The 14,645-nt window shown below is 39.7% G+C and overlaps 1 protein-coding gene across 2 annotated transcripts in view; it reads left to right on the forward strand.

Annotated features, from left to right (window-relative positions):
- The window catches only part of FBN1 (fibrillin 1), a 153,437-nt gene that overhangs the window by 62,013 nt on the left and 76,779 nt on the right, over positions 1 to 14,645 (forward strand). For both annotated transcript variants that reach the window (XM_054168756.1, XM_054168757.1), the window contains 6 exons: positions 1,439 to 1,564; positions 5,107 to 5,265; positions 8,486 to 8,644; positions 9,958 to 10,098; positions 10,881 to 11,000; positions 14,412 to 14,537. In XM_054168756.1, the coding sequence (XP_054024731.1) occupies positions 1,439 to 1,564; positions 5,107 to 5,265; positions 8,486 to 8,644; positions 9,958 to 10,098; positions 10,881 to 11,000; positions 14,412 to 14,537 (831 nt within the window). The remainder of the gene's footprint in view (positions 1 to 1,438; positions 1,565 to 5,106; positions 5,266 to 8,485; positions 8,645 to 9,957; positions 10,099 to 10,880; positions 11,001 to 14,411; positions 14,538 to 14,645) is intronic.

The following is a 14,645-nucleotide window of genomic DNA, read 5'->3' on the forward strand; positions in this document are numbered from 1 at the left end:
GGGTGATTGTAGATGGCTGCAACAAGCAGATGTCATTGATGTCTGTAGAGAATAACCTCTCTTTCTGCTCTGCTTTGCTGATCCTTCTTGTAGGTAGCATGGAAAAAAATGAGCTGTTTTTAAGCTCATCAGGACTCCAGGTTCCTAGAAGATGAGAGCATGCTAAGTAGATACAGCTGTGCTGTTAAGGCAGTCACTGGAAACTAGGGAGATAGTAACTACACCTCACAAGCATGTTCATAGTAATTAAGGCATGACTGAGGCTGGCATAGGTTGTTATTCACATGACTATAGATAACATAAACTCCTAACTGTGGAAGAAACTTTTCAGGTTCCCTCTGTTCATGTATGAAGCTATGATCAGGTATTAGAAGGTATTTGTTAGGGGTTTTTTTTTGCAGACTTTGAAATCTTTGCTACATTGGATCTGTAATGATTATTTAACAGATAGATTGAGATTTTCTAGTGAAGAAAATCATAGCATCGTAGAATTGCTTCAGTCAGAAGAGACCTTTCAGATCATCGAGTCCAACTGTCAAACTAAGACCATTATGGCCACAAAACCATGTCCCAAAGTGTCATCTCCACATGTTTCTTGAACATCTCCAGTGATGGTGACTTTGCTGGCTCCCTGGGCAGCCTATTCCAATGCCTGACCAGCCTTGCAGGAAAGAAATTTTGCCTAATAAATGATCTAAACCTTTCATTTTTAAATCACTGCTAAAATCTAAGGGGAATGTGGACATTGCCATAGATTTTTCAGTTATTTTTCAGAAGTCTGTTAGAAACTTTGGAACATTCACTTAGAGGAGAAACCCAGGAAAGGTAACTTTTGTTGGCTGCAGTCATCCTGCCTTGAGCTGTAGTCCTGTCAAATTGCATTAGTTGAACAGTGCCTAGCTGCTCTATGGGGTATTTCTGAGAAAAATCCAAGTGCAGTAAGAAGGATGGGCATCTTAGTAGGTGCTACACTTCCCTTTGAGTCAGTATTTAACTGTTGCCTCAGTAGAGTGTCAGGAGACGCTGTGCTGAGGAAGATACCATGAGACATAATGGTTATGCTGCTGATCACTTTGGTCCCATGACAATGTGCAGAATTCAAAGTGAAGGGGTTATGGTTTACTTACAGTTCTTGTATTTCCTCTGCAAATTAAGATTTAGCAGTAAAGCAAACTCTCTGGCTTTTTGCAATTTACAGATACAACATTTTTTTTAGATTCTGTTTTGCTTGTATTTCTAAGATGCCTAACAAAAGATCCTGATTCAAAACTGCTGATTATGCTCCTAATGCATAAGTTAGGAGGGGCCTCCTAATGGATAAGTTGGGAGGGGTCTCAGACCACACTGAATTTGATCACTAGTACTAATTATAAAATGTCTATTCTTGTGCCAGAAGTAATTAATCTAACCTGTCCTTGCTTCTCCTTTTGCCTTGAAGATATTGATGAATGCAGCACCATTCCTGGAATCTGTGATGGAGGAGAGTGTTCAAACACAGTTAGCAGTTACTTTTGCAAGTGTCCTCCAGGCTTTTATACAGCTCCTGATGGTTTAAAGTGCATAGGTGAGTAGAGCCCTGTAAATAGTAAGACAGTATATGTCATGAACAGTGCACCGGAAATGTATTTCATCTCATGATCTTGAAATCCTTCTTTTGTATAGAAATTTGCCTAGTATTTTTTCTCAAATGTGTTTTCCTTTTGCCAGGATGTATTTCCTCTTTCCCACTTCATTGTGTTCTTTATTTATTTTTTTAATCACATTTTTTATGTTATGCCAGATGTGTTGCCTTAAAATAGGCAGAACTTCTTTAACACATCTTGGTATTTTTGCTCTCATGCTTGTACTTAATTTAGCAAATATACTTGAGAAAGAAGTGTATCAAGTGTTACAACCTTTATGCAACTATTTTTTATTAAAGGAAGTAGTGTGACAAGCTCACTGTAGGGCATTTGTATCTGTTTTTATGATGTTGATGATTTGGCAGCGATGTTCTTTCAGGCTTTCACTGTGGTAGAGCAGAATCTGTCTTCCAAAGGCCATACCAGGAATCATATGACTGTGTGAATTAAATGACTGCTGCTGCGGTGCCAAAGCTATGAAAGAGTAGTGTTAGTCCTTACTGCTTCTAAGAAGCATACTATAGCCTGCTCTAAGACAGGTCAAGTATTAATTTTTTTCCCCCCTCATCTTTACACACTAATTTGGTTTTTTTCACTGTCAGTGCTGAATTTTGAGCAATTATTGTCAATGAATCAAAAGAAAGGTTTATTTGCTCAGTTTTGGTTTGTTTATGTAAAGGCTCAGACACAGTGCCAGTGCTGGGGCTCGAGAGAGTGCTCTGTGTTTATACCCTTGGTAGAAATTCATTTGGAGGAAAAAAATGAGAAAAGATCACTTCACAGACAAAAGCACCAAATGGTGCTGACTTCCTGAAAAGAGCTGGAAGTACTTTGGGTTTTGATTAATTTTGAATGATGCCATTCTATTTCTGCAGGTTGTCAGAAAGGAACTCACTTTCTTTCCTTAGCAAGAACAACATTTTTGTAGATTGGATCCATACTATACACTTTAAATGCCAGTGGGAGTTGCTTTTATTGTTTCAGATGAATAGCTCCTAAACAACTGCATCTTTGAATTCTTTACTGCTGTTTGTACTTAATATTTATGAAGGAGACTCACCTTTCTCTAACAAAAATTTTCTAGAGATGCATGCAGTTTTCCAGTGTTTTTTACCCACTGTATTTGTAGGCTGAACTAGTTCAGCTAAAGAACTGAGCATTGAAATGATGACAAGCTGTGTTAAGTAATATGCCAGACTATGAGCCATCATTAAAATTTTGTCTTTGAATCCAAGGCAAAACGTGCTAAATGGGAAACACTATTAATTATATTCAGATATTTTAGATTCATGTCTAATATGTGGGCTGCATACTTGCCATGTTAACAAGGACAGAGCCCAAATCTGTATTTGAGCTGGGCAAAATACATAATCTTGATTTAATTGCAACATGCTTCTCTTAAGTGAAAAGTGTTAGCTGAACGTGTCTATTCTGTTGGAGATGAGGAAGTGCTTCTGAGAAATGTATCCCCCTGATGGGACTCAAAATGAGCTGCACTGGAGCCAAACATCCATCCAAAGGAAGAAGCAGGAGTTCCATTACTACAAACCTCAAAAATTAAAAAAGACAAAGCAAAGATACCATCTCTCAGAAATGAAGAGTAGAGCAGAGCATCTCAACCCAAGTACATGAAGAGTGCTATGTAGAAAGCTGCTAGCCCGTACTTCCCGCTGGCATAAATTTGTTTGATCAGTGTTACTTTTTGATGGCTTTTTTTTTTTCAGTTGTTTGTCTTTTCAAAATAATCTTTTTTTTTAGTGAAAGATATTAAAATATTAAAAGCTGAAACAGTAGTGTCCTGCTGTTCTTGCCCTTATTTGTGTGGTTTACTATTTTGAAAAGAAAATGAAAGAGGGGAAGAAGAATCACTTCTGATTAGGAATATGGAAAGATTTGGCATATTTTTTTATGAACTTCGTGTCTTTTTTATTTTTAATGGTACAGATTTTGGATAGACTCTTACATCTGTAAGATGTTTGCTGTGTGCTTACATTTTTATGGCACAGTGTGTGCTTGCACAGATCCTTTTCCACGCCTGTCCAATACCGCTTCTAAATGTTCCAAACCTTAGTACTGATCAAAACTGAGAAGGATGAGTTACTGAGGATGATGATGAAGTCTCTTAGAGAACTTCCTGCCTTTGCATCCTCCCCATCATCAGACCAAACATCTGAGTATCTCTTCAAGAATACTGGAAGATGGATAAAGGAGTGAATGTGTTCAGCAGTTTAGTTGGAATCCATAGAAAATGGAAGACCAGCAAAGAACTGAGAAGATTTCCACTCCCCTCCATTTCAGATTTCTATCAATGACAAGTAAAGTGACTATAGTTTGGAAGCAAAGACCAACTGACTCTTTTAGCCGTACTGCCAGTAACACTTGTGTTCAGGGTTCCAGCTAATAAAAGGCAGAATCATCACAGACTGTCCTCACATATCACTATATATCAGTTTCCTCAAAGTAATTAGAAACTTCCCTTCTTTTTCTTATATCTAGTAGAATAGCTAGTAAATGTTACTAGGCAGATGAATCTACCATTCCTGGATAATTGAGGTACTATTTCTTTAGGGACTACTGTCTGCTGTTGCATGGTTGCAACTGCCACTTTTTCCTTTGCATTTTGACAGCAAATGTTCATATATTTTAGAAACATGCTTGGTCTGGTTTATTGTGCAGCATCAAATCATACCACAGCTTATAGTGAGTTTGACATGATGTGACATATTGTGCAACGCTTGCTCAGAGCTTCAGCTTGTATCACAAGATTATTTTTTTTTTTTAAATTTTTAAAGTTTTGTTCCCATCCATATTTTCTCTCTGTTCTCTAAGCTGGGGGATCTCTGTGCAATGTTGTGAGAGCTGAGTGTATGAAATCTGGGTACAAGACGTTCTTTGTACAGCACGTGCTTACCCTTTTCAGACAGGAAGCCAGCACATCTCCATAAACAATGTGATGGCACCAGTTAAAATTAGGTTGTTCTTTCTTGCCTGCAAGCCTATATCTTGTCAAATCACTACATACTTCAGCTGGGGAAGCCATGATTAATGAAAAATGAATCAATGCTTTGAGAGCTGCAATGTTGTGCATTTATTGCTCTACATCAGTGCCTTTCAAGTCAAAGCTTAAGCGGAATCTGGTGCTATCTTTTACTGGAGATGACACTGCAATTTTTCTTTGGGGGCACAGAAGGGTATTTTACTATATACTGAATACACATATCTATTTTTTGCCTGCCATAATTCGTTGCTGTTCTGTATTTAATGTCAGCTTTCTCACAGAAGGTGTTACACCTGAATCCAAAGCGGACCAAATATTGCCTAGATTTTTCTGGTTTTCTGCCATTTGTTTTCTGATTGTTGTAATGCTGCAAGTGCTATGTCATCAACAATGTGACCGACCAAGAAAAGCGGGACCTTTCTCGTTCACGAAAGCCACATTCTTCACTGGACTGATGACTACATGTCCATGTCTTTGTTTTGGTAGATGTGCGTCCTGGATTCTGCTTTTCTTCTTTGACCAACGGGCGCTGCAGCAATCAGCTGCCCCAGCCTTTGTCCAAGATGCAGTGCTGCTGTGACAGTGGCCGATGCTGGTCTTCTGGTGCAGCTGCCGCTCCTGAAATGTGCCCAATCAGATCCACTGGTATGTATCCGCCTGTATTCTTATGAGTGTGGCTGAATATTGGCTTAGGCAGTCATTTCTTTTATTGGTAATGTTTTAATTAAAGATTCACACAGAGTAGTTGAGGCTGGTGGGCACCTTGAGATTTCAACTCATACTCATGCCCTACTCGTACTTTGTTTTCAACATCCTCTTGAGACTCAAGTTACTTCCTCAAAGCCTTCTAATAGATCCCTATTCTCTCTATAGTTTCATTCTCATTGGAATGCTTGGATTTACTTCCTCTTATGTCTAGCTTTCTGAGGTGCCATTTATTTTCTGAATTTTGACACAGAACATGATTTCTGTCTGCTACCAAAATGTGCTGTAATTTATTGCCCTCCTGTGTATTGAGACCATGAGATAATGTGATATTGGATTTATAGAAAATGGTGAGCAGATTGTGAAACTTGAGTGTGAAAGTGTGGAGGAAAGGTGGTTTTAGATTATTTAGGACTGGAGACCTAATGAAATGCTTCAGAAAAGAAGAACACAAGAAACTTTAGGATTGATGTGAGGACCTCAAGGGAGGTGCAGAATTTAGGGAGGAATGGGAGTTGTAATGCTATAGCATTGTAGCTCTGAAGAAGTTGTCAGAGGTCATCTATGGGAGTGTTTATTATTCTTGGTTTTAATCCTGTGAGTGAGATTGCATAATACTGGTGCAGAGATCTAGATCAGAACTCTTGGAAACTTCTTCTTGGTTTTGTCACTGTCTCATTAATAATATTAAAACATGTTAAATGTCCAAGACTGGCTAGAATAATGCTAAAATAATAGTGTAATCTGTTGGTGCTCATCTGAAATAGGAAGACAAGCAGAAAGCTTTCAGTCTTAACATGGTTCCTGTTTCCTTTACATAGTCTATTTATTCATATATAACTGCTGAATAAACTGGATGGAAAAGTGAAGTAATTTGGCCAGGGCCACAGACTGAGGCGTAGTGCAGAAGGAGCTAGAACCTGGGACTTCCTGACTCATAAATACATAAAAGGTCTTCCAGATCATGGCTTCATGCCTCTTCCCCCACCCCTTTTTTTTCCTCTTGACTTGGGACATAAATTGAGAGTATGAATTTGTCTTTCCCAGAGTGCTTTGAAATTCCTTGAAAGGCCTTACATGTGTATAAGGTATTGCTGGCATTATTTAATCAAGTTCAGTTATCCTTTGATGTATCTGAAGACAGCAGAACAAAAAATTTAGAGCTGTCAGTGGCCCAAAGTCTCTCTAACTCTGAAATGGAATTTTTCTGCAATATAAAGTGGCACACTAGCTGCATAAAGTAAACAAGCAGTTGCATTGTCACTGTGGGCAGCAGACCCAGATGTTACTATAAAACAGGCTGTTTAGTGCTAGAAATTACACATGGAGATTAAAGGTGCAATAAAAAAGCTTGCACTGTATTTCTTTGCATAACACAGCAATAACTGTTTATGTGGAATGGCAGGGTTTACCATTGGCACTATAAATACTTCAAACATGGTATCTTGGGCATCCAGCCACGTGTGTGTTCAGTTCTTACCTCAGGACTCCATTCATGTGTACTAATTCCATGCGATCCATGGGCATCCCCAAGGCCAGGGTTTCTCTTTGCATGGAAGGCCTGGTGGATTTGCTTTGGATAATTGGGTATTCCCAGTCTAGAGGGAAAAAGAAATGCACTATTGTTTCTTTCACAAAGAATGACTACTGGCTTGTGGAGAATGTGCAATTGGCTCTTAAAATCACCGTCATTAGCAAACATTTGCATGTTGGAATTTGTGCATGTACATGGACACTGTGTCTTCCTTCTTACCTCTGTTTTACCACAGGTAGACCACTGACAGAGTAGATTCAGTTTACATAGGAACAGGCAAAATATAAAACTAGGAAAACCCCCAGATAAACAAAATGCAACATATAATACAATAAAATCTTATTTGGAATAATGTGGAGATTGAAATCGCTCTAAAGAGCAATAGAGGGAAATACAGGGACACATGAAACAAACTGGTTACCTACTATCATTGAAATAAATACAAAGACTAATCATGAGAATCAGATTTTTTGGCTGCCATGCTTATTTAACAAATACGCTGTGATTTGGGAAGATCTTATGATGTGTTGTACAGGTGGAAACTGAAGTGAGATGAAAATGTTAAAGGCTGAAATATCCAGCTTAGTCCTTCCAAGACTGGATTTATTTTTCAGTTCTCATTTTTCACACTGTTTCAGGAATTCATGCATCTCTGTAGCATTTTGTTTTCATTATATAATTTCTCCCCCCCCGTTGTGCTGTAAACTTTAAAATGTTGACGTTCAAAGCTATTGGCTGCACAAATAGTTATTTGTGTACACATGAATTGCAGACGTGAATTAGGTCAGCTGGAAATGTGGTCTTTAATTGTGATACTCTGTGTGCATTCTTTGGATTGCTGGTTCCAAACCCACACTTCCCAAAGACAAAAGAGTGGGGGGCAGGAGGAGAAGTGGGGCAGTAGGACAGATGCCAGTGGTAGAGATAAACAATAGGAGCGTGCATAACACTCATCATAGACTGTGCTTACAGCAAAACAGATCATCTTCCCATCATCTGGAAAAGGATGAACTTGGTGTGGATCAGACTCAGTTTCTCTTTGTCCACTTTTCTTAGGTTGGACCTCATTTAGTTTCTGCTTTTATTGGCAAACATTGTTTTTACAGAGAAATAGTATTCGTGTGTTCATTCCCTAATTGCTTTTGCCCTGTTGCTTGTGTTTATATTTCTTTCTTTGAGGAGGTTAACTTTTAAGAAATCCTGTTGAAACCGGGCTTTTCTCCCTGTTCAGTATTTTCCTAACTCTGTGGCAAGCTTTGTATTAAATTAACTGAAGATCAAGTCCAAAAGTCTTCCTTTAGGTAAACTTCCCACTGAGTTCATCAAGGATTTTGCCTGAAAGAGACTACGTAGATGAAGTTCAGGTCTCCATCTCACTGTTAAGTTTCATACCCAGATGTCAGTTATATTACCTGCTTGCTAGCAGTCTTCTGACAAGAGATATTGATGACATTTTATGGATTAATAATTCACAGAACAAAGCTAGTTCCTCTGAAGAAACAGATTCAGATTTTCTGAATTATTTAAGGCTATTGTTAATCTGAGACTATTGTGGAAAGAGGGAGAGTTGTATTAAACAAAAAGGCTTCAAGAGTCTAAAGCAGGATTCATGTTTTTGTGTTTCAGATGAGTATCGCAAATTGTGCACAGTAGCAGCTTTGCTGCCAGCAAGACCTGACCTTCCTCCAAGCCGTCCTGACATCATCCCTCCACCAATCATTCCTGGTGTTTACCCTCCTCAACAGCCAGAAATTGTCTATCCATCTAGAGCTCCACCACCTCATAGTAAGAAAGAAATAATGATCTTTCCCTGTGCCATTTGCCTTTAGCTTCTTTTAAAACACGCATTTCTGAGGACCGATTTACTCCCTTCAGTTGTTAGTATCTTCTTACTTTATGTGGACATCTGGATATCCTAATCATAGCCTGGTTACTATGTATCTTACAGCAAGTGTAGCTCATTAGTTGTGTTTTCCCTGTTAAGACATGATTCAGAAATTGCATCCTCATTGACTGGGCTGAAGCCCATGTACTGTAGTAGTTACTTTACTGTTATTTTAAGGCTACTGTGAGCTTAGCTGCGTGTCAGCATTGAGAAACATGAATAGCTAGACTTTTGGCTAGGTCATGATAGTTACTTTCATTAAAGAGCTTAGCTGGGAGAAAGCAGCTTCTTTCACATTGTTTTCTTCACTGTCACTTGGCCAGGCAGGAAATGTACCAATAAAAATAGTGGTCTGCTGGACAGTGAGACTGACCCAAAGTGAAGAGAGAGCTTTGTCAGTGATATGCATGGATAGCTTAGGTTTCTCTAGAGCAAGGAGGCAGCCAGAACAGGATACCCTGATACATTCCTTATTCTGTCCCTTGCTCAAGGAATTTGCCACCTGTCCATATAGCCTGTGGTAGGCACATGCCACCTGAAATTGTTTGGCACAGTCACATACTCTTTTGCAAGTAAACACAAGCTCATTTTGCCCATGCTCTGTGGAGATGTGAGCAGGCTCTGCTTGCACTGGCACCAGGCTGAAACTATGCAGTCTTGGTTCAGCACCAAGTTGAGCTAATAAACCTGAGAGGCATAGCATGTTAACTCGGGCCTGACAGTGCGCTGACGTAGCCATACAGCTTCTGATCAGCTGGGAGCACAGACTGAGCCAGCTCACATCTGTCTGCCAGAGACTGTGTAGGATACCTCCCAGGGTTATTCCTGCCTTCCTCTCACTCTGCTGTCTGTGAGAATGGAGATAACTGAACCAGTCAGCCTGCTCTTTGCTACTCTAGGCTTCTAGTAGAGTACCTGCAGTGCCATGTAGCCACACTACCATTAGGTATGAGCAGACTTGGTCCTTTTTTGTCTTGCAAAAGAGGAAAACAAGATCATGCTTGCCACAAAAAAAAATTAGTGCTTACTAGCTGTTTTCAGACAAATCTCTAAAAGTCAAAGTGCCATTTTCTCTCTCCTAGTGCTGACTTTACTAAGTAATTAATGTTACAATGGAAGGTTGACTTCTAATGACAAATGCTGCACAAATTGCAGATTACCAAAAATTATTATGATGAACTATTAAAATATTTTTCCAACTCTGTTATTTCAGTGATTGTGCCAATGAACTTGACTGACTATTGCCAACTGTTCCGACATCTCTGCCTTAATGGACGCTGTGTTCCCACTCCTGGGAGCTACCGCTGCGAGTGCAACAAAGGATTTCAACTGGATGTTAGAGGGGAATGCATTGGTATGTGGTTTTCTGCTTTAAAGAGATTTTTTTTTTTCTTTTCCACACAATGTAATAACTCTTGAGTTCTTAAATTAAATCACCACCACCACCCCACCACCCCCCCAAAAAAATCCCAGTAAATAGACTTTAAAGTGTTAATTGCTTTCAACTGCAAACTTATTTTTACAGCAGTTTTGTCTTTAAGACAGTATTTAATAGATCTTGTAACATGCCATGAAATTATACAAAAGAAAGGCTTTCTTATTTTGCTAATTTGTGAGTGTTATGTGTTTATTAATGATTAGCATCTTAAAAATGCTACCAGCTCTTTGAGTATGCAAACGACCTCTTGTTAACAAAAAGCAAAACAGTAGTAATGGTCTTGGGTTTAGTGAGATTTATAAGTCGTCTTTCAGCTTATCAGGAGTATCTTGTGGAGCTCTTGAGCCTTTTCATTTTGGAACTCAACCAGAACTTGATGATAGGAGCAAGGATTAGCTGTTTTACATGCAAGCTTTTGCTTTTGTCAAAATCTGTGTTGATGGGCTTGAGTACATGGAGGTGTGGGATTAAGGCTTCTACCTCTCACATGTACAATATCTTGTCTTGTTGAATACTCCTTTTTTCCAGCTCCTGCTTAGCTTAGAATATGGAATCCTTTTACTGGAAATTTGGTGGTCTCCTTTCGTTTTAGATTGAAGCATATTATTTCTCCAGCTACAAAACAGTAGAATACCCCTACAGACCTGAATAACTTTCAATCAATGTCATAACAAGAATATATTGTCTTTGTTGTGCAGATGTTGATGAATGTGAAAAGAATCCATGCATCAGTGGAGACTGCGTGAACATCCAGGGATCCTACATATGCCAGTGTCGTGTAGGATATCAGAGCACAGCAACTAGAACAGAGTGCCGAGGTAAATTACAGTATTCCAGACATATCTGTGCTATTGTATACATACCAGGAGGGAAAACAGCTTTTAGCAAAGTTTAACAGATGTGTTAAGTATGACATTGAAAAAAATTAAAATGAGATACATCAGTAAAAATGACTTAACCTGCCTGGGCTGGCTGTTCACAGCCTAGATAGTGAAGAAAGACATTTTGTCTTGTGCTGAAAGTGTCTTGGCACCATTCGTAGCTTTGAAGTGGAAGAGACATCTTTTCTTCTAAAAAAAACCCCACACCAACAATTGAGACATTTTTTTTCTTTTGCTTCCTGAGGATCTCAATTCAACATCCCTTCTTAGGAGAAACCCTTTACTTTAAAAGGTTAAGAGAATTAGGGGGAATGATAAATCTTACTAGGTAAATATAAGACTACTGTGCCTTTATGTTGTCTATCCACTGTCAGAGAATGAAATAAACTTAATTTCACAGTAATGGAAGCTTAAATGAGTTATGAAAAAGTAGTGAGGTCCTGGGAAGGTCTAGGTGAGAAAGCTGTGGAATCCCCTTTATTGGTGAGTTGAAGATAAGACTTAACAATAATCTTCATAGTCTTCATCCTATAATGAGTGGGGAACACATGGGTCCTCAGTGGCCAGCCCTCTGTCAGCCTTCTGTGGCTCCCAGACTGTCCTGGGGTGCAAATCTGACAGTAAAGGTCGATGCAGTCTTTTGTAGTTAAGTCATAATGAGAGACTTCTGGCAGGAGAATGAATAGTGTCTTGGATATTCCGTAAGAAATGAGGCATCTAAATGAAACAGGATGTTTGAATGCTCAGGAGCCCCAGCTTGTCTTCACGTTACGCTTTCTGCACTGAGGAGGCTTCCTTAAGCATGCACTCATTCTGAAGCAGAGTTTCTGAAAAGCCTGAAGAAAGCTATCTATATTAGTGTGCAGTTTGGTTTTATTCCTTGCCTTTGTGAATCAGAAAGGTATTTGTGGTACAGAAGCTTGCTGCAGTCCAGGAGGACGTGCGGAGCCAGCACCACTGCTGCATGTTGCTGGGAGTATTTGACCTAATTGCTGCCAAAGAACCATGTTGTGGAAGCATCTTCATAGTTGAGCTGCCTAGTGGTGAAGGAGTGCTGAAGTGGAGTCTCAGTGGTGATGAATTTACTCATGAGTCATTTTTGTCACACGCTTTTAATTTGACTGATTCATTACACAAACACATGGTTGTCAGAAGCCCAGTAGCTTAATGGCATTAAAGTGTGGTCACTTAGCAGTTCCTCTGCAGTCTATGGGAACTCTGCTTGCTTGACAGGCAGTTCAGAAAAATGCTGCCATGTGCAAAATCTTTGCTTTCTGAAGGAATTTTTAGGACCAGTGTAGGGAAAAGAAAAAGGCTAGTGGGGTGCATTTGGCAAAACATGAGTACAGCACTGGTGCCTGCCAAACCCAGCATATGCTGTAACATTACTTTGCGTGACTACTTTGTGCATGGAGGTTTTGGGTTTTTTCATACACAGATGTATCTGTGCTGATACACCTTTGCAAATGTATTCCTTACACTTATTATGGAAAAATGGCATCTTCATAATGACCAGGTGTTTATCTATTCCTTGCTCTGACATTCCACAAGAGGGGTTTGTTTTTGCTTAATGAGTCCAATAGATGACTAGCAGACATGACAGACATTGCAAGTCTCAATCAAAAGGTAATGATATATCTGTTATAGGTTCCCTTATAGTTCTAGCAGGAGTCTGGCTGAATCTATGTTAACTGGAGATGTAAATGAATAAGGTTGTCACATTACAATTAAGCTAACAACAACAAAAAAAAATCTTTTCAGTTGTAGAAGGGGGGATATAAAATGGAACCTCAAAAATAAGTAAAATTTTCTGATGATTAGCTCTGAATGTATGGGAATCAAAGCTTTTAATAGCTAAGGTGCTTACTGTAATCTGCTTGACATTTCTGAGTGGAGGAGGTCAGACCTTACCTGGAGATGGCAGCAATACCAGACATTTCAGTGAAAGGGGAGCTTTGGTATTTACAACATATATCATATATTGAAAATTAGAAATATAACATGAACTAGTGGTGTCTGTCTGGTCAGCTGTGTGTATGTAAAGAACAGGAAGATTATATGTTAATTTTCTGCACTGTGATTTAAATGGCATCAGATGCCTAGGAGTACAAATCCTAATGAACTAAACTACCAGAAAAGTCTTGAGATGCTTTAGGATTTCTGCCTGTCCTAAGGAAGAAAGCTGGTGGAATAGCTGGAGCCAGACTCAGGCACAGCAGTGTGACTCACAGGTGAGGGAAGAGGGGCTGAGCAGAGAGACAATTCACTTTCATGCATAGCTGATTGATGATGTTCATTTATCAGATGAGGGGAGATTCATCAAGCCTGTACATTTTTCCTCACATCAAGACAGCTGCAAGCTACCACCACAGTGAGCTGTCACTTGAGCAGTGCTTGCCTCTGCTGACCTGGTTGCTTGCTTGCAAAACAGTTATCTTCAGGGATTTCTTAGCAGCTTCCTAGAAGTACTGTGCTGCCAAGAAGGCAAATACAGGTTCATGATTGCAAGAGGCTTCAGTTCCTTCTCAGTTATGTAGGGAGCAAGGACATTTTGGAGGACACCCAAAGCTGCTTCTTGCAGGATAGGGTCCTGTGAGCCAGTGGACAGGATCTGGGGAAGGGCATTTTCTGGGTATTTGGGAAGAAAGAGTGGTTTGATGATAGATAGGTCTGCACAGACTGGTTGAGATCTCCGTGAGCAGAGTCCCCTGTGTGCAGGAATCTCTGGGAGATGGTCCAGGCCTTGATGGAGAGCACTGAGCAATGTGAAAAATGTCTAGACAGTCCGTCTCAGCATCTCCTCTCCCCTCGTTTGGAGGAGAGGGATTGCTGCCAGCCTTGTGTGATATCACTATTCAGGTCCTCCAAAGCACTTGCCAAACACCTCCTGCAGATAGGAGGAGATGAGGACCTGATGTTTCAAATATAAAATAATCCAGATAAATATATCCTGAGGTGGGAAAGTCTTGAACTTTCCTGTTATCTTACCAAGCAGCAGCAGAAAACCTCCTGTCTTTCCTTCAGTAGTTAGCTATTGTCCAGTTAAACTTCAGTAAAAATATTTTCATGATGAAAAAAATACACACACAAAAAAATCCCACAGCTGAAAGGTTCTGACTCTTGTTTGAGCAAGCTGCAGGGTACTGTTCACACTTGAAATCTCAAGCTGATTAACATTTTCCACCCCCGTGTTTGGCTGTGGAAATCAAAATAAATCATTTTTTCAGGTGAATGTAGTTTCCTCGTACGATTGAAAACCTAAGGAAAAGGGAAACGGGAAAAATTCTCCTTGAATATAAAAAAAGGGCAAACCTCCAAGTGTTATTTTTCTTTCTGGTTGGCTTTCAGACATTGACGAGTGTTTACAGAACGGCCGTATCTGCAATAATGGGCGATGCATAAACACAGATGGCAGTTTTCACTGCGTCTGTAATGCTGGCTTTCAAGTGGCAGCCGACGGGAAAAACTGTGAAGGTAAGACTACTCTGGAGTTGTTATCAGTAGTTAGAGTTGCAAGAGGGTATTCACATCAATGAAAAAAGAAAAGAACCTCTGTTTGGGGGAGAAGGAACACGGAATCAA

This window comes from Dryobates pubescens, chromosome 17 (genome assembly GCF_014839835.1).
Source record: "Dryobates pubescens isolate bDryPub1 chromosome 17, bDryPub1.pri, whole genome shotgun sequence".
NCBI classification, from domain to species: Eukaryota; Metazoa; Chordata; class Aves; order Piciformes; family Picidae; genus Dryobates; species Dryobates pubescens.